A 23,183-nucleotide genomic window follows, 5' to 3' on the forward strand; every position below is an offset into this window, starting at 1 on the left:
CCTTTTGACGTCACTAAAAAGTGATTGGACTTCGTTGTACAGGTGTTGCTTTTATTGTGTCCACCCTCTGCGTGGGAGAAAGCAAACAAGCTCAAAGCTGAGAAAAAAGTCCCACCACCGAACAGATAAAAGAGTGAAAAGGGCAAAAAGAGGCTCGACCGAGCGACCGGCAGAGGCGCCGATAGATAGTGACATTCAGGGACAGTTACCTGTTTGGTCTGTATCTGTGATAAACTATACCGGCTATAAGCCTAGGGAGAGAAAAACATAGTGCGTTGGTTCATTAATTGGCGCCGTTATCAACAGCAACGGTAGGAAATGCATTCATGCTGAGCTAATCTTTGTAGAGCAGTTAAACTTCCTCCTCCCAGAATCTCACATCTGACGAGGAGAAGAAGAGAAACACATCATCACTTGAAATGTGAACAAGGACTATTAATGGACCGGGGGTCGTATTATAACGTCTTTAACCGCCGCGAGACAGCGCAAAGCAGCTAATTGTAGCGGTTAGCTGCTAATTATTAGGCTCAGATTCAGGTTGTGCGCATCAGTGATTCCAGCCTACGCTCTCTGCCTCACATATGACTCTGCAGGGAGATGATTGGAGAAAGAGAAAAGAGAAGAGAACTAAAACTTTCTTCACTCTGAAAAAGACTAAAAGGTGCCGGATCTTTAAAACCGTTAAAACCAGCTCCGTCTGCGGCCTGACACGCATTCAAATCAACCGAATCGCATCGTGAAACTGAACACACGAGGGGGAAACGGTGTGTGTGAGTATTTACTAATAATTAATGAGCCATAACCTCGAAGCGTACCACAATTTAACCCCCCCCCCCACCTGCTGCTAACATGAACAATTAATATGTAAGAGATTTCACAACGAGCCGTCTGTTGTCATACGTACGTAATGCACACCTCTACAGGCTGACATGTGAACTCCTAGTGAACCAGACCAGAAATCCAACCTCCCCTCCTCTCTCTCTCTCTCTCTCGCCCTCCCAGCTCCCCCTCCAATCCTCACAAATTTGGGAGAAGTCAGAGCAAGGTCAAATGTTTTATTCTGTCACCGTCACTTAATGCCTGGCTCCCCCTCCTCCTCCTCCTCCTCCTCCTCCACCTCCTCCCTGCTCCTCTCATCTCTGCTCCCGCTCCCACAGCTCGCCTCGGGGGCTAACATCGCCGCTCGCTACTGAAGCTTTACCGACTCCCCATGAATTAAACATGGATAAACATATTCTCCGACTAACAGGCAGGCTTGTTGTGGGGGGGCGGCTTCACACAGGCATGGAGGGAAACTACTTTATCGCATCACGGCCGCCCCATCACATGATTCCGGGCGAGTCGGAAAGTTGCACAAGAGGCGTTTCATTAGGGTATTAGTTCAAGTAGCGGGTTGGACCGGGCCGTGTTTACTCGTGTGCGGGGCTTACCTGCGAGAGGAGCTTATTGTTGTCGTCCTCCAGGATCCGCACTTTCGTCTCCAGCTGCCTGATATAGTTGGAGGAGGGATCTGGAGGAGAAGGAGAAGAGATTAGCATTTCAAAGAGCTCAAACAGAAAAAAAAAAAGAAACACAGGTAGCCGCGGCCGCCGGAGCAGAAGGACCAACATGGAGCCCGGAAGGTTGCTGCGCACTTTTAGAGACCCCAAAACTCTCTGAGCAAGAAGAGTTTTCACAAGTCTACGTCATAGACTTCAAAATAACTCTTCTACAACATAAAAACAATCTGCAGAGGTTTGATTCTGGTATTTGGATTAGCAAACTGGACCACATGTTCACATTTCTAGTAGATAAATGAGAGGCCGAGAAGTGATTAAAGTGGGAAATATTAATTGTATTATCATTTGTATGTCCCTTTACAACTAGTCAGTAACTTTTGTAGTCTAGACTAAGAGTCTACAGCCATGCTAACAGCTAAATGCTAACAGCTAAATGTGAGTCTGTACTTAGGCACTGCCTCGCTTTTAGCTAAATGCTAACATTAGCACACAACATGTGCACAGTGACGATGCAAATATTCTGATGTTTCGCTTGCAAATATTAAGTAATTACCTGACTTATTAGACTAAAAATGACAAATAAGTTATAACAGGTATTAGTAATAAGTCCAGTAATACTCTACCTAATGATTTTGGCCATAAAACATGTCAGGTAAACAAGATACATCATGGAGATATTTTAAAGTAATCACCTTTATTGTGCTGATTAACATAAGTGCAACAGTTTACTGGGAATTTAACAGTTATAAATTACCCCAGACATTGTTTTCAGTATTATTATTAGCGCTATAAACAAAAGGTTTCATATCTGTGCATGTCGGGCAACATATACCCCGATATGATATCTGTGAAAGGCCACTTTTGGACGATATTTCCCAGAATCAGTAGTTCATCAGAGAAAAGCTTCACGTCCTCAGATTCTGAGGAACTGAAAACTTTACGCCATCTTTACGATCCCCTCCTGGTTTTCAGTTTTTTTCCTGTCTAGTGTCCAAAAGCTGTAAATTGGCGCCTGTTGGCTTTTAAGAACTGTTAACTGCCACAATTGTCACTCTTCAAATCCATCTGCCACGTAAAGTGCCTCGTACAAAGCCCTCATGTGCTAAAATAACTAGCCGCGGCCTGATGTCAGGGGTCAAGCACCGAGCGTTCCCACCCAGATTAGTGCCGCTTGACCCAACTTTTGACCTCGTACTTTACGGGGGCCACTTCCCAGTTTGGCGCACACATTCTCCTGTGTCAATCACTCACAGTGAGACAGACATCAATGATATTTGCGGCGAAAGCGCCTCAATACTGTATACGCTCGACTAACAAGGTAACTGTGGCCCTAATTGCTCCGCGGAGATTCCCTCAACTGTTGACAATCCGGATAAAAAGCAGCAAATCTGCGTCTGCGTGAATCAAGTTCAAACCGGGGGATGAGAAGACGCCGTGCGAGGAGTCGGAGGTGCGGTTTGACTCAGTAGGTGGCACCGAGCCTGTTATCTAAAAAGGCATGTTTAATTTACAGTGGGATCAAAGCCGACGCGCTCATAGGAAGAGCGCTGCGGCAGCTCGTCGGGGAGCGCAGCGCTGCACACACAGCCTCATTTTGTTTTGTTTTCTAAGTGGAGGCAGAGAGTGGAGCGGCTGACGGGGAGGCTGCTGGTGAAAACGCTGAGCTGATGAGAAGTCACTTACGAAGGATAACAGACACACAAACAGATGCTAACTATGACCTCAGATTGTTGAAATGACCTCAACTAAGTCCAACCAGCCTGTGTCATTACCGTCACCTTGTTAGATCAGCACTTTGCGACCAGGGGGTGCTGTTCTGCAGAAACACAGCATCAGCAGCAGGCACTCAGCGGCAGCCTGCATCCTGTGGAGGATCCTGGTGTCACTCGTATGTTAACATGTAGTATGTTACACTTCACACAGAGGGGTTGAGGTCAACTCTCCGCAGAGCCCCGACTCAAAACAAGAAGCTTCCACGATCGGGATGAAATATTAAACAAACCAGCTGGATTTTTTTTTACCTGAGATACAGCAGGTCTTGTGTTCAAACAGCTGGATATAAAGACAAGTCCTCTCACTTCAGCAGACCGATATTGTTTTTTCCAGGACGAATATCGATACCGATTGCAAGTAATCGAGGAGACTGATGATCCTTCCACTCCACTACATTCATTTTCTTGCTAATGTTAATTATTAGTTACTCCGCAGCTTCAGATGATTCAGTGTTGATAGTCAGATAGCGTCGTTGGCTCAACATCGAGTCGGACTACAGACACAGAAGATGTTGCTGCGATGATGACGCAAAGTGACGCCACAATAAACACAATAATCTGCAAAAATCAGCCCTGATAATCGGTCTGTACCAACTCCCAACGTTACATTATCATTAATATACACTGGACCGGCTGCCTATAATGAAAGTGTGTCGACTTATCAGTAGGAAAACAATAAAAAAAACCTTCTCTATGCTCCATGTTAAAGATCACGGCATCTAGTAACATAAAGCCAGAGTCAAAAGGATTCAGTTCACCAGTCTATGATACCATAAAGTCTGGGATTAAAAGAATCCTCTCCCGGGCCTCCAGTGTAAACAGGGCTAAGAGACAGTAGCCCCAGCTGGGCCCGCGGACCTCTCCGTGTCCATCCACTTGACTTCTTCCGAGGCCCGGCGCAGACAGTGCCGTCAGTCGGCCGGTTAGCTCGATGCTCGGGCTGCGAGAGGAGGAGGCCGCAGTGGCCAGAGCTGCTGCTAATCCTCTCTTCCTGCCTTGTGACCCTCTAATCTGGATTCATCTGCTGGCCTGACCTGCGGCCAGATCTCAAGCCGATTAGGACGAAGGTTCCTCGGCCTTCAGTCATCACCGGCGCGCTCAAACAACAAAGAGAGGAGCCTCGAAAAAAAAAAAAAAAAAAGAGGGGGGGAGGACGCAATATAAATGTCGGACGCTTCCCTCCCTCCCCCGGAGTGGTGTGTATGTTTAGATTACTTACAGAGATTGAGATCTCTCTCCATCAGTAATCCAATAAACTCAAAAGTCATCTGTGTGTGTGTCAGGCTTAGTTTTTTTCCTCCTAAGAACTAATTAAACAAAAACTCAAGACAAGTAATCAAAGATAAATCTCGATATCGGCTCTGTTTGACTGGAAAAACCCAGAGTTGACCCACAGTGAGGAATCCCACTGTCACATACCAGAGCTCCCCCCCTTCCTCTCCCCGTCTCTCAGCCTTTGAAGTGTTATCAAGGGGTGTGTGTGTGTGTGTGTGTGTGTGTGTGTGTTAAAACCCAGAGCGCATCACTTCAACATCACACATGACATGATTAAGTGGTCCTGCTTAAATATGTGCGGATCCGCCGTGGGAACATTCACAGGAACACAAAAAAAAACACGCACGAAAAACACCCCGACACCTCTCATACGCACACACACACACACACACACACACACACACACACACACACACACACACACACACACACACTGTACACACATGCACAGAGCCGCAGGGATCTGCAGGGAGAATCCAGCCGTCACCCTCTCTTTAACACCCGGCTCCGAGAGTCATCCTGGTGGGAGACGGGGGTCAGGCAATTAAAGTGGCTCCCTGGATCCCCCCCTCGCCACTCCTCCATCCTCTTTTATCCCCCCTCCACGCCTCCAGCTTCACAAACTCTCCTTCACCGCTCCGGGAAGCTGGAGGGAAAAGCCTCGCTGTAGCCGAGGCTAAAATAATTACCCTGCAAAACTCTCGCTCCGCAGCCACTCGTTCGAACGCAACAAGCGTCCGGGGAGAGGCCGTTATTACTCATGCACGACCCCGAGTGTGATCTTAAGAGCTGATCGAGTGAGGAAAGTAAAAGTGGCCAACTAAGCGGTAAACAATACAGAGAGGGAGAGGCAGACAGAGAGATAAAGAGAGAGGGGGGGAACCTTGTCCTCACGGTGCACAAGTAGGGCTATTTTTACCCCTGCACAAGTGTTGTTTACCCAATGAACTGCGAGCACGTGAGAGCTCCTAATGTGAGTGTGTGTGTGTGTGTGTGTGTGTGTGTGTGTGTGTGTGTGTGCACGATGGACGAGAAGGTGACGCAGACAGTGGCGCGAGTCCGTTTCCCCCCCCCCCCCCTCTTTCTCTCGGCGCGTCACTTCGCATCACGTCAATGCCGCTGTGACCCACTTCCAGCGGCCACTCCCTCCTCGCAGAGCTCCACTCCCCAGTTTCCCTCTTTCCTGTTTTTATTAGATCCCTCTGCTTCAACCTCTCATTGTCCCACTGTCTTTGTTTCTTCAGCTCTTAAAAAAAAAAAAAAAAGGTGTGCAACTGTTTTTTGTTTTTGTTTTTGGAGAGAGCAGTAGTGCAACTTAACTTATTTGTGTCATTACTTTTGCAGAATGGAGGCTAAGCTGCCCAGATCTTGGTGCAATCCTTTAAGGGTCACGACATCAACCAGTTCTTCTTTGTGTCCTACTGTGCTACAAACATCCTTCCTCCCCCCCATCTGTTCGCTTCACGCCACAGTTAGTCATCATCATCATCATCATCATCGAGATGCAGGTTTCTTTCCCCACACGGTTCTTGCGTCTCCTCAGAAAAGAAGCACGACGAGCTCCAGGGCGAAACTATTTTGGTCACAAGTGCGCCCAGAAATCTGTCAAGTGCGACTTCACATTTTCATCGTGTGATTGAGAATGTCACAATTTCTTGTTGCGTGTGTCTTTCACATGATACGTGAAGAATTTCAATTAAAGTTGGATGTGTGTCTAAATTATAAGCTCCTACTCCTGAATAAAAAAGCCGCAACAGTGCAACCAGTGTGAAAAATACATCTGGAGCCCTGAAAATGCAAATCTAAAAGACTACATTAGAAGGTTTTGTTGCAGGGAACAACCACAGGATGGGAGTTAAATGGTTAATTCTTGACCTTGCCGACAGTCGACTGACGGATCTAAACTCGCCATCCACTACAGTTTCACTGATAGGAAATCCATCTGTCGGGAGGGGAGACGACCGCGATGCGCTTCAAAAGGGCGGAAAAGCTTGTATGAGGTCCTTGAGTTGGTTCAGCTGAGTCAAATCCATCACAGGCTTCAGAAAAGGACCAATGTGTTCTCAGCTGTAAGCTTCTTAGCTACAAATCATATGTACACTTCACTGACAACTTTCAAATGAGTGCCCTCCAGGCCCCGGATTTGTTTCTGGGTGTATTTATTACGACAGAGCCAGACAGCCATCGGTTTCATTTGGACTTCCCCCATCATCCGACGCTCGGCGACGACGATGATTTTAAGAAACAAAGTCACATGTTCAGGTCACACTGAAGCTCCTGGTTATAAAATCTAGCCCCCAAAACTGGTCGCAGTCTGAAGCCCTGCAGTTTCTCTGATTTGTCTTCCCACCTCCACATTTGTTCTTCCTTCGTCACGCCCTCTCTATATGTGTCAAACCCCAGTATGGGAGCAGTGGGTGGGACCGAGCTGATTCAGAGGGTCAAGGCAGGCCGCCGTTTTTATGAGCAAATTGGGGGAAAAAAAAAAGGGCAGAAAAGCGTGGAGCCAGGCATGCTGGCGAAAAGGGATGCTGCACAAATCAGGATGTCTAAAATTAGACCGCACGTGTACACATTTACACCGGGCTGAGCCGATACTGGCGGAAATGTTACGACTGGAGCAAAACCAGCCTCTGCCGCTGTTGACTCTGAGGTCTGCGCTACATCAAAGTAGCTTTGATAGAAGTGTATGGTTAAAGAAGACCAGGTTTTCTGCCTTTATGTTTTCAAGTCAGATCCCATGGCCCATAGAAAAAGCCTGCAGTGAATTGATATCGCTCTGCTTTTATTATTCCTGGCTCGGCTCCGGCTTTCATCTCCCCTCCGCAGCTGTATCGCAGTGTTTTTTAGCGCGGAGACACGGATATTCTCTCAGCGACGTGTGTGCATGTGTGGGGAGTGTGAATGAGCGCTTATGTGGAGCATTCGTTAAGATTGGGAATGCATGTAGGCTGCACGGGTATGTGCGTCTGTGCGCGTGTGTGGGAGGGAGAGTAAAAAAAAAATGTAAAAAAACGAGAGGGTTTGTGCAGGAGAGGGGATTTTTTAAAACCCATCTGTGATTATACTGTATATATGTGTGTGTGTGTGTGTGTTCGTGTGTGTGTTCAAGGCAGGAGGTTGGGTCAATTACCTCAAGATGTTGAAGAAAAGGGCAGAAACAGTCCAAACAGACTCTCCCCCCTCTTTCCTTTCTCTCTGCACCAACACCCAAGTCAAAGTACGGTGAATTCTGTGAAATCTGAGCTCGGCGGGCTACAGAAACGTCTGATTTATAATCCAAAAACATCTGCATTAAGCAGCTAAAAAAAAAAAAAAAAAGAAGAAGAAAAAACTGAGAATGTGGCTGAGGCCCACCTTAACAACTGGAAAAAAAAAGGGAGGGAACGATGAAAACAGCGAGTGGAAAAAGAAAGAGGAAACGAAACAAAGGAGAAAGAGAGAGAAAGACGAGCCGGCTTTGGGGGGAAAGAAAGTACACGAGGCTAAAAGTTACTGTTGAACAACGATCCAAAACCTGAAGACATTAAATTCACAGAGAAAAGTGACTAAAGACCTTGTGCAGCTAACGATGCTAACGCTGGCAGATTTAACAACAAGAAGTTCATAGTAACTTATGAAACATTTGGTCTTTGAGTTCACACAGAAAGTCAACTAAAAGGCCGGCCTCTCATGATTACCGGTTTCTCTCCACCCCTTGCACCCCCACCTGAGTCCACCAGTGTGCATGTATTTTCTCCGCTCGAAGCCGTCGCCACATTCCAACACACTCCACAGGAAAGCTGCGGAATGACGTGCACATTTAAGCGAGCGCAGGTAGATTGGCGTCTCTGCACGGGTCCGACACACCTGCGTCCGTACCGGCAACTCTTCTTACGTTTGTAAATGCACTTAACATACGCATGTGCTTGGCGAGCACGCCGTCCTGTGTGTGTGCGTGCGCCTCCTCTGCTCGACTGCCCGGCGCTCGGTCATGGCCAGGGCAAGCTGACCAGAGGAACAGAGACTGAACAAGTTAAGTGGGCACCCATGCTGCATTAATGAGGCGGATGGCAGAACCTGGCAACCCAAGCACGTAAAAAACCACGGGCCCCTGGAAGGGCTTCAAAGGCTCGGCTGGCTCATCAGCTGGCGGGGAGCTAACCCCATCTGACAAGACATGGCACCCGCTCTAAGGAAGAGAGAGCGCCTCACCTCCCCACGCACTCTCTGGTGTGTGTGTGTGTGTGTGTGTGCAGCAAGACATGTTTCTTCATGTGCATGTGAATGTTAGTAAGTGTGTGTCCCTGCGTGTGATAACAGCACAGTACTACTTTATGCTTGAGGAGAGGCAGAGCCGCGCTGAGTGACTAGTGTGACAGTCAAAGCGCCAAATGGATTACACTTAAAAACGAGCCGCCCGTGAGAATCAACAACTCTCCCAACGTTGACCAGGTGAAAATCGGCTTTTTAATCATTTGCCGCTCGTCAACAGGAAAGGCCCGACCGGGGACGGCTCAGTCGGGCTTTAAATCAGCGCTGAATGTGTTTTTTTTCCCCACTGATGTGAGGTAACAGACCGCATGAGGAATCATCTGCGCCAAATACTAAACTGCCAGAAGAGATTTTTCCGCTTCTGCTCTTGAATATTTTTGTACACTTATGTGCATTGAGCCAGTCTGGTAGTAGTTTTTTTTTTTTTTAGAAACAAGACTGCTGATTGGCTGTGAGGGGGGACCTTGGACTCTTGAACACACACACACACACAAACACTGAATACACAACCTTGGTGTTCTTTGTTAAAGAGTAACACTTGAGTCGTGACCAGTGTTTTCTGCCGGGTATCTTCACATTTGCCTCTGGCTGAGAAAATGCTTTTCTGTCAACCTCGAAAACAACTTTGGAATCAGCTCCTTAACAGAAAATCAGTTTTATCAATCAGATGCACAGGTGTGTTACAGCAGAAGACGAAAGAAAACAAAAGTGCAGCGTGGGATTGTGGGAGTCGTAGTCTTCATTATTAAACAACCACCGCTGCTGATGAACTTCTGTTTTCTGAGGTCTCACTGTTTTTCTCTGGGCGCGAACAGTGTTGCAGACATCTGGAATGAAGCAAGTGCACAACTACAACAAAATATATGACCATGGTCGACTTGTTCTCATAAAGAACCTCGCACACTATATCTTGGGAGTCATTTTTCAAGCAAAAATGGCAAAAATGTAGCAGTTCTGTCTTTTTTTTGTATGTGTGTGTTTTGTGTAAGAGTGCAACCAAGATTGATTATCTTTGGTTTGTAAGCTGAACAAAAACAGCACTGTGGAAAAAAAAAAGAAATGTGAACCAGAAGAGGGGATTTCCTAACTTCAGATCAGGTAGAGGAGGGTTGTGGTCAGAACTTCAGCTCAGATTTGCAGTTCAAGAAACAAGTTTATCAATAATATTCAAAATGAAAGAAGTCACAGAGAGACTCCCAGTCTCCCAGACGGACTTTGGTCCCCTGAGAAAGTTCCTGCAGTGTAAAAACCCAACAAATTATGGTCCATGACAGCGAGATTACCAAGATGGTTGTCACACACTTTGTCAAAACAAGCAACCTGACACGCATGAAGCTCGCAGAACCTCATTTCCTCCCATATTTCCCGACATAAATCAATCGGACTGTCTGGATGAAACAGAAGGGAAGCTGATGAATAATCAGTATTGACTTAATCCAATTACGCACACTAACCACAGCATGATACGCACGTAATTACACCCACTTCAGTCATCTGTGCAGAGGTCAGCCGGGGCTCTTTAATGTATCAAAGGTTGTTAATGTCTATCGAGTGGAAATTGAAGACCGGTATAAATCGGCCACGTCTTTGCTATTGATCGCTGTGTCAACATGTTTAGCGCGAGTGGAGAGACAGACAGAGAACTGGTTTATTTATAGGTGTTCCAGCAGACAGTAGCAGACGCGCGTCTCATTTGCTGTCGCACATCCTGCTCGGCGAAGCGATGCGTCCCGCCCCCTTGTCTCCTCGGCTCGTCGTCAGCACCCTTGCAAGGGTCAGCGGACGCCTTCGCGCGCCCGCAGCGCCGAAAATGTGACGATGAACGTGTGAAGTTAGTGTTGCGTCTGTGATTATGTTCGTCGTTACAGCTCGAAGACGACGTGTAGAGGTTGTCGAACACTTTGAGGCTGACAAGGGGAAAAAAAAACCAAAACAACTTGAGTTAAAAATAAATGCATGGCTTGATTATAAGAAACACAACGGCAGCGCTCCGGCTCTTATATTCCGCAGATGATCGGGCTACTTGTAACGCTGGTGCCCTCTGCCCTTAATCTTTTGATTAGGCTAGAAGAATGGCAATCTGGCAGCCAGTTGGGTTTAATCCCACAAAATCAAAGCTGCAGGCTTATATTTGGTCCACACCCTTAATTACTGCCAATGTGTGTGTGTGTGCGTTGGCTGTTCACTCTGAAACAAAACAGAGATTAGTGACATTTGGAGATGGATTTGCTACGAGCTATTGTTTGTACTGCAGGAAACCAGTTACGTTTTGTAGCATGTGACCGTTAAACTCTGTGTTGAGAACAAAGTCAGGACTCTAAATATGTTTACAGGATGTTTGCAGTAAGTCAGACTTCGACTAGTGCACTCTGGGTAAAACATGTAGCACATTGGACTCCATGAAAGCCATCTGCGCCACGACCGAACCATCAATATTTTCTTATTCCAAGCAGATGTATAAAAAGCTTGACGCTACGTCACACTCAGTCACCCCTCAAGGACCCCTGACACTGAAAGTCAAGGGTCATACCTCCTGACTGACTCAAGGATGGGACACTACATTCCTCTGGATTAGTCAAGCAGCTCGAGAAACATGGTGGCAACTCTCGGTCATCCAGGTCGCGATCTATCCGACTGCTGCACAGAGTTGCTTGAGTTTCAACGAGGTTTCTTCTTCGGTTTCAAGAGGTGCAACAAGTTTCAAGAAACTCGAGAACATCCAGTTTAACGCCATAGATTCATTGTAGAGTTATGCTACAGTGCTTTTCTTTGATTTTGTTCAAATGTCGCGGCAAACAACTGCACAATCCCTTTTTGTTTGAATACATTTCAGCATCAGACGAACATTCAGATGGGATGAGCTGCTGCATGATTGAGTATTTACGTGTTACGAGTTAAATGACGCTCTTTGAATCCTAAACATTTGGAAAAAGCCAACTTAAAAAACAGCAATTTAGCAGCAGATAAACAGACGTGTTGCCTGTAAACGTCTGGACGTCATCAACAGCGACGCCCAATTGAAAGGCTCTTCGCAGCAGATGCTTAAGGAAACGGCTGTTTTTTTTGTTTTGTTTTTTTTTTACCTCGCACAACCCACAGCCCACCGCAGTGTGTAAACAAACACCAGAGGGGCATTGTGGGTAGAGCACGTCCTCCCCGAGCCCATGGCCCTCTTTAACCTCATTCCTCTCCCCGTTACCACGGTTTCACCACCGCAAAACCCCATGGCAACCTCCATTTGCATAAATCTGCATGCCTTCCCCGCTCCGTTAAAAGCCCGTCTGACTGACTGCTGAGCTGGCAAAGGTTGTGCTTATGTAAGCAGAGTCTAACAGCTAGCAGTTAAATGGTAAATACAGAGAATGTTCCTTCAATAAGTACAACCCTGGAACCCCTTTATTATCGGCCCCTCTGAAAATCCCATCTGCCATGTGGGTTCTGATGCAGTCTGCAAAAAAAAAAACCAAAAAAAACCCAACGCTTCTTCCAATCCGGCGCAAATATTTTTCTTTCCAGTGACATCATCTCTTGGTTTGTTTTTTTTATTTATTACTGTTTACATGAATAATAACCACATCTGATTTCATTCTGATGCAAATCAGAGAGGAAAGTAAAGGAGGCGGGCAAGATTCAACTTGTGGCTCCGCTTTTTTTTTTTAATTACAAGTGCTGACGAAATCTTTAAGATCTGGTTGACTTTGACTTCTTGGTTGACTGTGTGTCTGAACAAAGCGTCACCGGTGACAACGTGTGTGTGTGTGTGTGTGTGTGTGTGTGTGTGTGTGTGTATGTGAAATCACCAAAAATGACTTTAAAAAATGAGTTTAAAAAGAACACGAGGATGTATAATCCTTTTAATTTAAATCAAAATGTGTTATTTACCGGAGAGGAGGCGAAGCTCTCGAACTCAAGAAAACAACTCAGAGAAACAAAATCCCGTCTATTCACTGGTGTCATCCGGAGCTTCACCGACTATTTACCCAGCACTGATGGATAAAAGGGATCCACAAAGGGCTAATGGCACATTAATTGCCACAAAAGAGAAAGAGATCTTACATAAGCGCTGTCCAGATCGACAGTTATCTCATCCCAACCAAGTCTGAAATTGGATTGTAGCCTTTGACTCGCCCCGACGTCGGCGTTTTGAGATGTGGCGAAACTAAGCGGAGGCGACAGCGCTTGTGCTCCGCGGCCGTCTATATAGAGGCCATTAGAAAGGAAACAGGAGAATGAGAGCGAGACGTACATACAGTTGGAGTAGGCAGACAAGAGATACTGCGCAGACAGGACAGGAACAGCCATAATAACCAAGGGAATTCTGTTACATCCCATTATGAATGGTTAGCGCTGGCTCGGAGCTCCACTGCGCAGCTTCGTCCAGGACTGCTCTACAAAAAAACAAAAGCTCACCAGGACTCGTTATCCATGTCACTGAATTTATTTATCCCTTGACTGTTGTTTCACTTCCACCTACTAGAAAAAAAGTGGCAAATGTATCTGGGTTTGAGTTGCAGACATCCTCGTTCTAGTTCTGCAGGACAGATGGGTCTGAAACGCGACAGTAAAACAGCATTTTAATCTTCTTAGTGTCTGCACACACACACACGCACACATTGTACCTTTCTCCTGCCGACGGCAAACAGCTTCAGACAGAGGAAGAGAGAGAAAGCACATGTGCGTCTACGTACGTCTGCGAGTGTGAAAGATGCAGTCGAAGGTGTGAAACATCACAGACAGGAAGAGTCAAGTGGGCGTAAATGCCAGCGACCTTTTCTCTCAGAGGTAAACTTTTACGAGCCCTGACAAGCCACCGTTGGGTCGGGGCGCGCGCCGTGAGACGGGCTGCACCGACAACATGTTTTTCCTGACATCATCTCGCGTCTGATCGGAGCTGCCAGGCATTCACAAGGTGTCTGATCTTGTCTAATTGTTTCCAGTTTAACCATGCAACCTGTGTTTTCATACCTTAGCCGTGTGGCGACAGGATAACTTTATCCAGTCAACAACAAATTCAACTGGTGTATCGATTAAAACTAAACGTGACAAAGTGCAGTCACGTCTCCACAACTTGCACCCAAAGTTCCCACAAGGAATCACGGAGGTTGTGAATAAAGTGGATATTTCCATCATGTTTACATCATCTGAGGTTCATTCTTGTGCAAATGTCTTGGAAATAATGTAAAAAAAAAAAACGTGCTCAAACAGCTCAGTGCCACACTTTCAGAATCTAGGTCACACGAAAAGACACGATGAGCATTAATTCAAGACTTTCATTCTATAGTTTAAGAGGGTTTTAAGTATGTGGTGTGGAGACAAATTAGGTATAAGAAAGGTTAAGTTCACATATTAAAGACAGTTTTCATGTTAGGTTAGTATATTTCCCATGATGCAAAGCTGAAGCCTGCAGAAGTTAAAATAGTTTGCAGACAGTGTTAATAAAAGCTCCAGAAAGATCTTAAAAGTCACAGTTTAACTATAACACACACTGAGTGTGTACTTGGCAGCATGTGTGCGTGAGCGCTCTGCAAAGTATACAATCGATAAAAACAAGCAGCAACTCAACGTCGTGCGATGGGGATTAATCACACCAATAAACATTTAATTGATGCTAACGAGCGGCTTCATCAGGCGCCGTCGTTACAAACATCAAGCCTTCAACCAGCCTGGAGGCAGCAACGACTCCTGCTGCTGCTGCCGCTGTAAAACAAGTTTAAAACTGAGGGCATTACATGTGATCGGATGATGGGAGTGGATTATGGTATTACATTATATCCTGTATCTCTGCGCGTATAGGGAAGGGCTTTAAATGTCAAGCTCGTCCGTGCTGCGGTATATCATGAGGGCTCTGATTCTAAAACTGCCACGGCAGCCCTGAAGCGCTCCGTCCTTTTTTTTTTAATAGGCCTACAGCCCACCTCTGACTTCATGGCCATTAGGTTTATTAGTGTAGCTTGTATGTAAGCATGACACACACACACACACACACACACACACACACGGTGGAGAATCACAGCAACAAATTCCATTAGGAGACTATTGGTTTATAGCCAGATGGTTAACCTGCCCTGAATCAAAGTGATGAAGACTACAGTGCAGCAGGACTCCATCACACACACACATACACACACACACACACACACACACACACACACACACACACACACACACACACACACATAAATACCTCGTAAAACCTAATAGAAACTCATCAACTTGTAATTTTATTATCCAGGACCTCCCTCCCCCCTGACACCCCGTCGTCAGGTCGTCAAGTCACGCTGTCGTACTTTATGATGCATGGCTATCATTTATACAGCGCGGTGGTTACAGCGTGAGTTGGGTTTGATGCATCTTCTGACGGGGCAAGAATCCTTAAGCCCGCCCCATCAATCTAACAGCCCGCAGACTTTGAAGACCGTTTTTGTTTTTTCGAGAGGCTGGGTCCCATAAACCAAATGCAAAACAGCAAAAGTGTGTTCCCAAACTATAAAATAAAATTGTTTGCGACTGGAAAATTGCAGCTGCGGCTGGAGCCGATGTGCTGCCACTGGATTTCAAAAGCCATTTAAAATTTGTGGGAGATGGTTCAAGAAATTAGTCAGGCTACTGGGCGAAGAGTCCGGGAACATTTGATGTGATGAATCCCTCAAAAAAAACTGGATCTGAAGCGAACCTCAACAATAAGTCCAAAATCGATGACTTTCCTTCGGACTAAATGTAAGATGACATGCAGCCCGCTCAGTGGGACTAAATCTAGCTAGCGAATACGTTAACTAATTCACTGGTTATAAATCTTAAAGCTCTAGTTTGACATTTTATGCAATTTTCCTTGGTTATTAGATTGTTTGCTTGTTAGCTTAGCTTCCCAAAAAGACAGTTAAATGGGGAAACAGCTATCTAGAACTAGTCCAGAATCCTACATTAACCCTGGTAAACCTGCAGATCATCGCTTTATCCCTTCAGTCTTTGTGTAGTTTGAAAAAAGAAAAGACACAATGTGTTAATTAATGAGCTTTAGAAATGCTGACACCCTGCAAGAACATGAGGCTAGAAGCTTCCTGCAGTTTCAGCCTTTTCACAAAGCTAAACAAACTCAAGCTAAGCTAAGCTAAGCTAAGCTAACCAGGTGCTCACATCCACACATAAGAGTGGATTCAGTCTTGTTTCACTCCATCTAAGAAACAGGCTGCTTACCAAATATAATGAATATTAACCAACGTTCAGCAGCAAAACACATTTTCTTTTGTCAGATATGAACTGCAGCGTGTCCCAGCTGTACAGATTATGTAAGGTACCAGGTGTCAACATGTCCGGTAATACTGTGTGATATTACAAACTCAGTGCGTCAACAGCCTGGATGACTACAACAATCCTCCAAATTGAACCATTTCTGGCTTTTCCTTTTTGCCCAGCAAACACCCGGTTCCCCTCTCTGCTGTGAGGCTGTTTATCTACCCAGAGTCAGCCGGCACACCTCCATTATCCCAGAGACCTTTGCAGCTACAGTCAAAAGGCACCGTGGATGAGTCAACAGCAACAAGCCAACAACTCTACGCTGGTCTGACACCGCCTGGCCTCCGTTGTCTGCCTCTGAACCAGCTGTCCTTTGGGAGCCGCTGCGTCAGCTCACGTTAGCCGTGAGTGACGCAGATCAGAGCGGGCCGGTGGTGACCAGGTGGTCCCTCCGATTCTGTGGATCTTACTAACGGACCCGTGGTGGGATGGAGGGGTGGGAAACAGCAGGGAAGAAGAAGCTATTCATAAGCTGTCTCTGGAGATCAAGATGAATCCTAATAGATTTATATGGTTTAATATAAGTGATGCTGAATTTGTTGTGCTCCCAACGAGCCTTTAGCCTTTTTATGACCTTCCTGTAAATTCAAGTTTATCAAACCTTTTAATCATCTTAGCGTAAAAGCTCCAGATTAGCAAACAGGAACATATGCTGTTTACTTTTTAAAGATCAATCTCTTGTTGTTAAAAAAAAACAAAAACAGCTTAATTCATCATGCTTCAGCTCTTTCCATTTAGAGTTTCCTGTCCTTCCTGCACGTGTGGATTTCCTCCATGTGCTCCGTTTTTTTCCACCCGCGGAGGCCGAGCCACGCGGCGCCCAAAAGGTGTGAATGTGTCAGTCTGTCGCCGCTGAGACGAGCGACAAACCCGTCCAGGTTTTTTCGCCCGACGCCTGCTGGGAAAAGTTCCAGCTCCTCTGTGCAGGATTTTAAAAAAGTGCGTGTGGAGAAGAATAGATAGATTATTGATTTTATTGCATGTGTGTGGTGTCAGCAGCAGCGATGCCAGCCTCGGCTTTTTCTTTTTTTTTTTTTTTAAATTACACAATAGCAGCTTATTAACATTTTAAAAATCGCTGCAGGCTGAAGACTGATGTCAGCATATTTATCTGCTTCTCCTGCTTAATTACAGGCTTCCTTTACATTTATGTAAAGCATAAATTGTACTTTTTTTTTTTTTTACAATACTGCAACACGGCACTGAAATGTGACAATAACGTCCCACTTCTCTTCGTTCTTCAGCTCCTCTCTCACACTTTTCTCTCCACATGCAGACCTTCCCATGAGGCCGTTCACCAAAAGGGCGCGACTTACATAACCACCTGTTTTTATTACAACATAATGACGATACGCGGCGTTTCACTTTTAACCTTTCTTCCAAGTTCCTGTCAGCGCGCCGCTCTTATCGACATTCCCTCGGTTCCCACCCACGAGCCGTTAACATCAGCAGCCTCGCAGATAATCACAACCTGATTCAATATCTCAAACCGACGATCGTAACTCATCGCAAACCTGTAAATAAGTCAAATTAAGAACACATCTGGGAGATTAGACGATAGCACACCGAGTTGGACCGGTACTTCGACGTACTGCAGGTAAACATGCCCGTCTATAAAAAGCGCTGCGTCTATAACAGTGTTTGTTGGATTAAGGTGCCGACTGGAATGAGGGAGCGTACAGTATGTTTGCCCGAGTGTGCAGTTTCAATGCAGGAGAGGGTAAAAGCACACCCAGCTTGTCAGCACTGGAAAGAGTATAATTCCTCGAATTCTTTTGAAAAAAAAACAAAAAAAAAACAAAAAAACTAACGAGTCTCGTGAATCCAAGTAAAGAAACTCCTCATAAATTCTTCAGTAAGTTATTTGCGTTGTGAAAGAGCTTGAAAAAAATCTTTTTTCCTTGTGAGAAAGAAAGAAAGAAGTCAAAATGTAAAAAAAAAAGAAAAAGAAAAGGACCAGCGATCGGCGCCGTGTGAGCAGAGATGAAACAAGCTCCTCTGTTGAAATATTTACCTCTCTGGGAATAAAAGTGAGAAATCTCTGCATTCAGCGCTCACGTCTGCAGGTGTGGTGATATTTCTGGCTTGAGTGTTTACTTTCACCTCTCAGCGGCGGCAGCTGAGGTTTCTGGGATGGCCAGTTTCCAGCTGTGCTTCCTTTGAGTGACATCTTCTTCCTCTTCTGCCCTCGCTTTGACTCTCATCCTTTTCCTTCTTCCCCCTCACCTCCTCCTCCTCCTCTTCGTGCTCCATCTCTGCCTTTTTCACCTCTCAGTTTCCTCTTTCGTGTTTTTCCTCCCTCCTCCCCTTATAAAACCTCCGCAAACCCAGACCATCATCTATTTTTCCTAACCCACTTCTACCATTTTTTCCACATTTCTCTGACCTCTCCTCATTTCTCACATTTTTCTGGCCCTCATCAGCTGACGGGTGACCAGTGATGTGGGCTCCTTCCGAAAACCACCTCCGTCAGCCTTTCCACCCTCTGGTGAACCGCGCCGCCATGACTGCGGTTAATACGACACCAACACAACAGGAATCTGTTCCAAGCTTCTGCTTTCATCATACTTTGGCGGGCTGTTTATAATACCATTCCCTCATCCGACGGTCAATTATTAACTTTTGCATGGAAACCGCTCACACTGTAGCTTTCATCCTCTTCCACGTCATATAAACGCTGCAGCGTATGTAGCACAGGTCTGGAGATTAACTAGTCGGTAGCACGTGGCGACAGGCTGTCTTCTTCATCCTTTTCCATTTAACGCCTGCTGTTTTTGTTTATCTGTACATGTGCCGACTACGAGGAGGCCCTACAGGTATGCAGCTCACATTTTTTTCTTGAATGTGCACCGATTTTAAATCCCCAGCGGCAAGAATATCCCGGCTGCATCTCGTCGCATTCCTCCGCGACAAGAATCAACATGTTTGGAGAGAATACAGCTCGACAAAGGGAATTTGTCAAAAAAGCAGGGAGAGACATGTACAGTAGAAAAGCCACAGAGCTAAAAAAAAACAAGGAGGTGCCACTGTGCAGAGCAAAGCTCAGTAAGAAGAACACCCCATAATACTGAATTAACGGGCATAGTATCCTAGCAACAAGCGCTGTCTGCAGTGTCCTCTGTTGCTCCTGGATCTTCAACCTTGCATCTTTCTTTCACAGGGTTCTCCTCAACGGCACCGCGAGGAGACACTTTCATCCCCGCCGCCATCCTTTACCCTTCAACTTCCTGTTAGGACACCCTAACAAGGGCACTGTCATCGAGCGTGCACGCCGTTTAACACAGTTATGACTCCTAAAAAAAATGAGGGTTTAAGAGAGCGCCTCGGCTCGTACAGTGCATATCGTGCGCAGGGCTACGTGCCATGTATTTAAAAGAGCGGTGGGCAGAGATACAGCGCTGGATCTCGCTCTTCAAAATCCTTTTAAACGGAGAAGCCCTCCCCTCAAAACCCTCTGCCATGTTTCAGAGAGCCGCGGCGGAGCTGCAGCATCAATGGTTTAATCCCTTTACATCTTTTGTTGACTGTGAGGAGAGCGAGCGAGGCAGAGAGGGTACATAGCCGATAAGGCACTGTGCAACGTCGCCTGAAAACCCTCTCGGCTGGCTTTGTTGCTCAATCAGTATACGTTCCATAAAAGCGTGGAGAGGAGCGGCGGCTGCGAGGGTCAAAGCGGAGTCATCAAAGAACTGGGTGAGGTTTGAGAGGAACATCTTCTTTTTTCTGTGCAGGGTGTACGTGAGGCGACAACGCGTGGGCGGGTTCACCGAGTTCGCTCATCAAGACCGACCTCGCCCGGACTTCACTGAGAATGTCACAGCTGCAGCGGCGTTTCCATCACTCGAATGTATCAGAGGGGATATTATAGGCCTCCACAGCACAGCCCGGGCTGACGTGCGGTGTGAACATGAAATCCATAGGTTACCCAACCGTTTAGATGGACGCCAATACGATGTAGTCAAAACCACAACCATAGTTTGCGTCATCTCTGGCGGGTCTGACTTTGCGGGACAAGAATGAAACTGCAGACCCACACGGGGGGATTTAAAGATGACGATGCATGAAAAACAAAAGTTGGTGCACATTTGAATTTCATGCAGAGGTCGACCGATCAATCGGTTTGCCTGGTTAATCAGCACTAATAACTGGCGTCAGAGAATATTAAACGATGGCTGCAAAGACTCCACGAGTCACTTGAGGACTTTGAACGCCATTTTTTTTCAGTGAACGCCTTTAAAAAAAACATGCAGAGGTGCGACTCTTAAGAGTGCAGCGAAACTGAATTTATTCATCTCCAAACTATCAATATTCTACCAGCCCTTAAAAATTCAATATCGGACGACCTTCTAATTTGATGTCATGCTGAAGGAAGCACGGTGTTACGCAGCTCATTCGATACTAGCAAACACGCTTGGCGTTACATAATTCGACTGATTGACTTTCCAGGGTACGGGGGGAAGCTCCACAGGCATCACAGTAAAGAAGATTTTTTATTAAACCCTGACAGCTGTCGATATTTGAGGCAAGTATCCTGTGAACCCGCCTGCATACAGGCTGATTCCCTCACAGTGTCCTGACAGGGTCAGAAATTCAGCAGTGCAGCTTCTTTGTCAGATACATCTGAATTAAACATCCTTATCTTCTGTATGCCTCCTGTTTTTCATCTTGCAACTGCATACAGACTTTGGACATTTAGCCATTTGGTTCGACTTCTGCGATGTGTGCATGTAGGTCAGTGAGAGATCCATAATGTTAGTTATATAATACGATCCGTTTCTTTTTCCAGCGTTTAATTCAAGCCGTGTTATAAAAGCAGCCGTACTCTCGCTGCGATGTGTTTACTGTGCCTTTACACTTGAAGTGTTTGCCAACCCTTGTTGCCTCGCGAGCTATAACGAATGATTCAGAATGTGCTGACGCCGAACTCTCCCAAAAACAGCAGCAGCAGAGGAGGAGGAGGAGCAGGGAGGCAGCGTGAGATCTGAACTAAAGAGGCCACGGAGCTGGAGAGGGAGAAGCAGGACGGCTATAATTGGCTGTCAGATGTGTCATTTCCTCTCAGCATGTGAGTGAGGAGGGGATGAAATATGCTGCGTGATGCCCCTCCGAAGACGAACAACAGGCCCTCGACTCTATCAGAAGCCATTATGGCCCGTCCTGACCGAAACTGACTGCAGAGCAGAACCAGGACGGGGTCGCGTCTCTCCCCTCCATCAAAAACACTCTTAAACTAAAGTCTCCCTGCCGCATTTTCATTTCATTCTCCATCTATCAACCTCCAGCACATCTCCCATTTTTTTCCAAGATAAGTCACCGTGGCCAACCGGACATCATCTATACGTCTGCTGGACCCGGAGCTCACTCTGAAGGAGTTAAAGAGGATCGGAGGAAGACCTGGAAACATCTCCAGTGTTTTTTTTATTGCAGACATCCCTGATGGATGTTCCACCAAAAAAAGAAAAAAAAAGAAAAAAAACATTAATACCAGCGTAAAATATCCTCCAATACCGTGAACGTCAAATAAATGCAAATAGATGAAGGGATAAAAAAAACAAAACGCATTTGTCCTTGTTCCTCTCCGCCCTGCTCATCCATCACGGCTGCCAGTCATTGATTTGCTCAGACAAACTGCCTCGATGATTATCAGCTTTTCACCTAAGCGCTTTATGATCGTGACAGTCGCATCGGCAGGACGCTCCACACTTGGCCGACTTCAAATAAATAATGACTCTGATCGGCGCTTATAATCCGAGGCCAAGCGCAGCTAAGTGGGCTGGTCTTAATACGTCTCTGATGGAATTTTTTTTCAAGGGCAAATCAGATTGTCGCCGAGTATTTGTCATGAGCAAGCATGAAAAAAAAAAACAGATGAATCCTTTGCTGAATAAATATTTAATGTGTTGAGGGAGTAGATGATTTTTCAGAGCTGGCCTCTAACCCCCCACCACCCCGAGATCCACTTTTCATCTGTCAGACTTCCTCTTTTATATATTTTACCTAATAAAGCACGAGGTGAAAAGTTTGAGGCTTAATAGGAAACACCTGGGTGCGACACTTGGGAATACATTTAAGATTATCTATGAGATTGGTGTTGCTGCTCTGGCATTCTCGCTTTATTGCGATTATTATTGCAACTCTGACAAATCTGCTAAATCCATCCAAAAGGGATCACCGAGGTCGTCAGGATTCATCGTCTGGGAACCATGAATGTCTAGAGGCTGCGAGATGTTGAAAAAAAACAAATCATATTGGAATAATTTTGACAGATAATACAACTGTGATATAATCCACATTTGCAGGAGTGATCATTTTTGCATTACTAGTTTCATATCAACTGGAAAAACATTAAAATCATGATGATGTGAAAAGATTTCGAACATTTTGAGAACAACAGTGAAACGATTGTGCTTATATTTGACTTTTTATAGATAAACTGCTGCTTCTGCAACACGGATATTGCAGTTTCGATGATATTCTGATTGATCGTGTAGCTCCGATGCCGATCCAACCGGTGGATGTCGAGATATTTTACAGGATGAACGGGAGAACGGGACCCGCTGGTAGTCCGGAGAGATCACCGAAAGTCATTAGAGGCCATCCCCTGGGGGACGATTTAATGCCTATAGAAAACGTCACGCCGATCCATCCAGCACTTAACAAGACATGTCACTGAGCATTAAAAATGTAAATGTTTCAGACTTAATTGAAAAGGGCTTCAGAGAGAGCGAAACCACGAGGAACGCAAGCAAAGATTATCTGATAAAAGCAAAACATTATCCCGGCTTCACCCTTTCCCTTCGCGAACTGAGGAGCTGCCTTCTGATTTTTTTCAGCATGTGAAGGGATATTTTCCGTGTAAGCCCCATCTAAAAAAAAAAAATTCCGTGAGACAGACACTAAACTCCTTTTTCCGCCACCTTTGTAGCATTATGTGGATAACAATGGGGCTACACTGACAGATGGTCACAATGGCCTTAAAGTGGGGCATTATTTGAAAGCAGGAGGAGGAGGAGGAGGAGGAGGAGGAGGAGGAGGGTGGCTACACTAACCCTCCTCTTCTTCACACAAGACTCACAAAATCAGGTAACTC

The 23,183-nt window shown here is 45.8% G+C and overlaps 1 protein-coding gene across 5 annotated transcripts in view; it reads right to left on the reverse strand.

Annotated features, from left to right (window-relative positions):
* The window catches only part of ccdc85cb (coiled-coil domain containing 85C, b), a 48,317-nt gene that overhangs the window by 13,992 nt on the left and 11,142 nt on the right, over window positions 1-23,183 (reverse strand). For 3 of the 5 annotated variants that reach the window (XM_037087411.1, XM_037087410.1, XM_037087409.1), the window contains 2 exons: window positions 1,431-1,510; window positions 210-251 (listed from right to left, as the gene is read on the reverse strand). In XM_037087411.1, coding sequence (XP_036943306.1) covers window positions 210-251; window positions 1,431-1,510 — 122 coding nt within the window. The remainder of the gene's footprint in view (window positions 1-209; window positions 252-1,430; window positions 1,511-23,183) is intronic. The other 2 variants (XM_037087413.1, XM_037087412.1) reach the window with 1 other exon arrangement.

This window comes from Acanthopagrus latus, chromosome 22, assembly GCF_904848185.1.
Source record: "Acanthopagrus latus isolate v.2019 chromosome 22, fAcaLat1.1, whole genome shotgun sequence".
NCBI lineage: Eukaryota > Metazoa > Chordata > Actinopteri > Spariformes > Sparidae > Acanthopagrus > Acanthopagrus latus.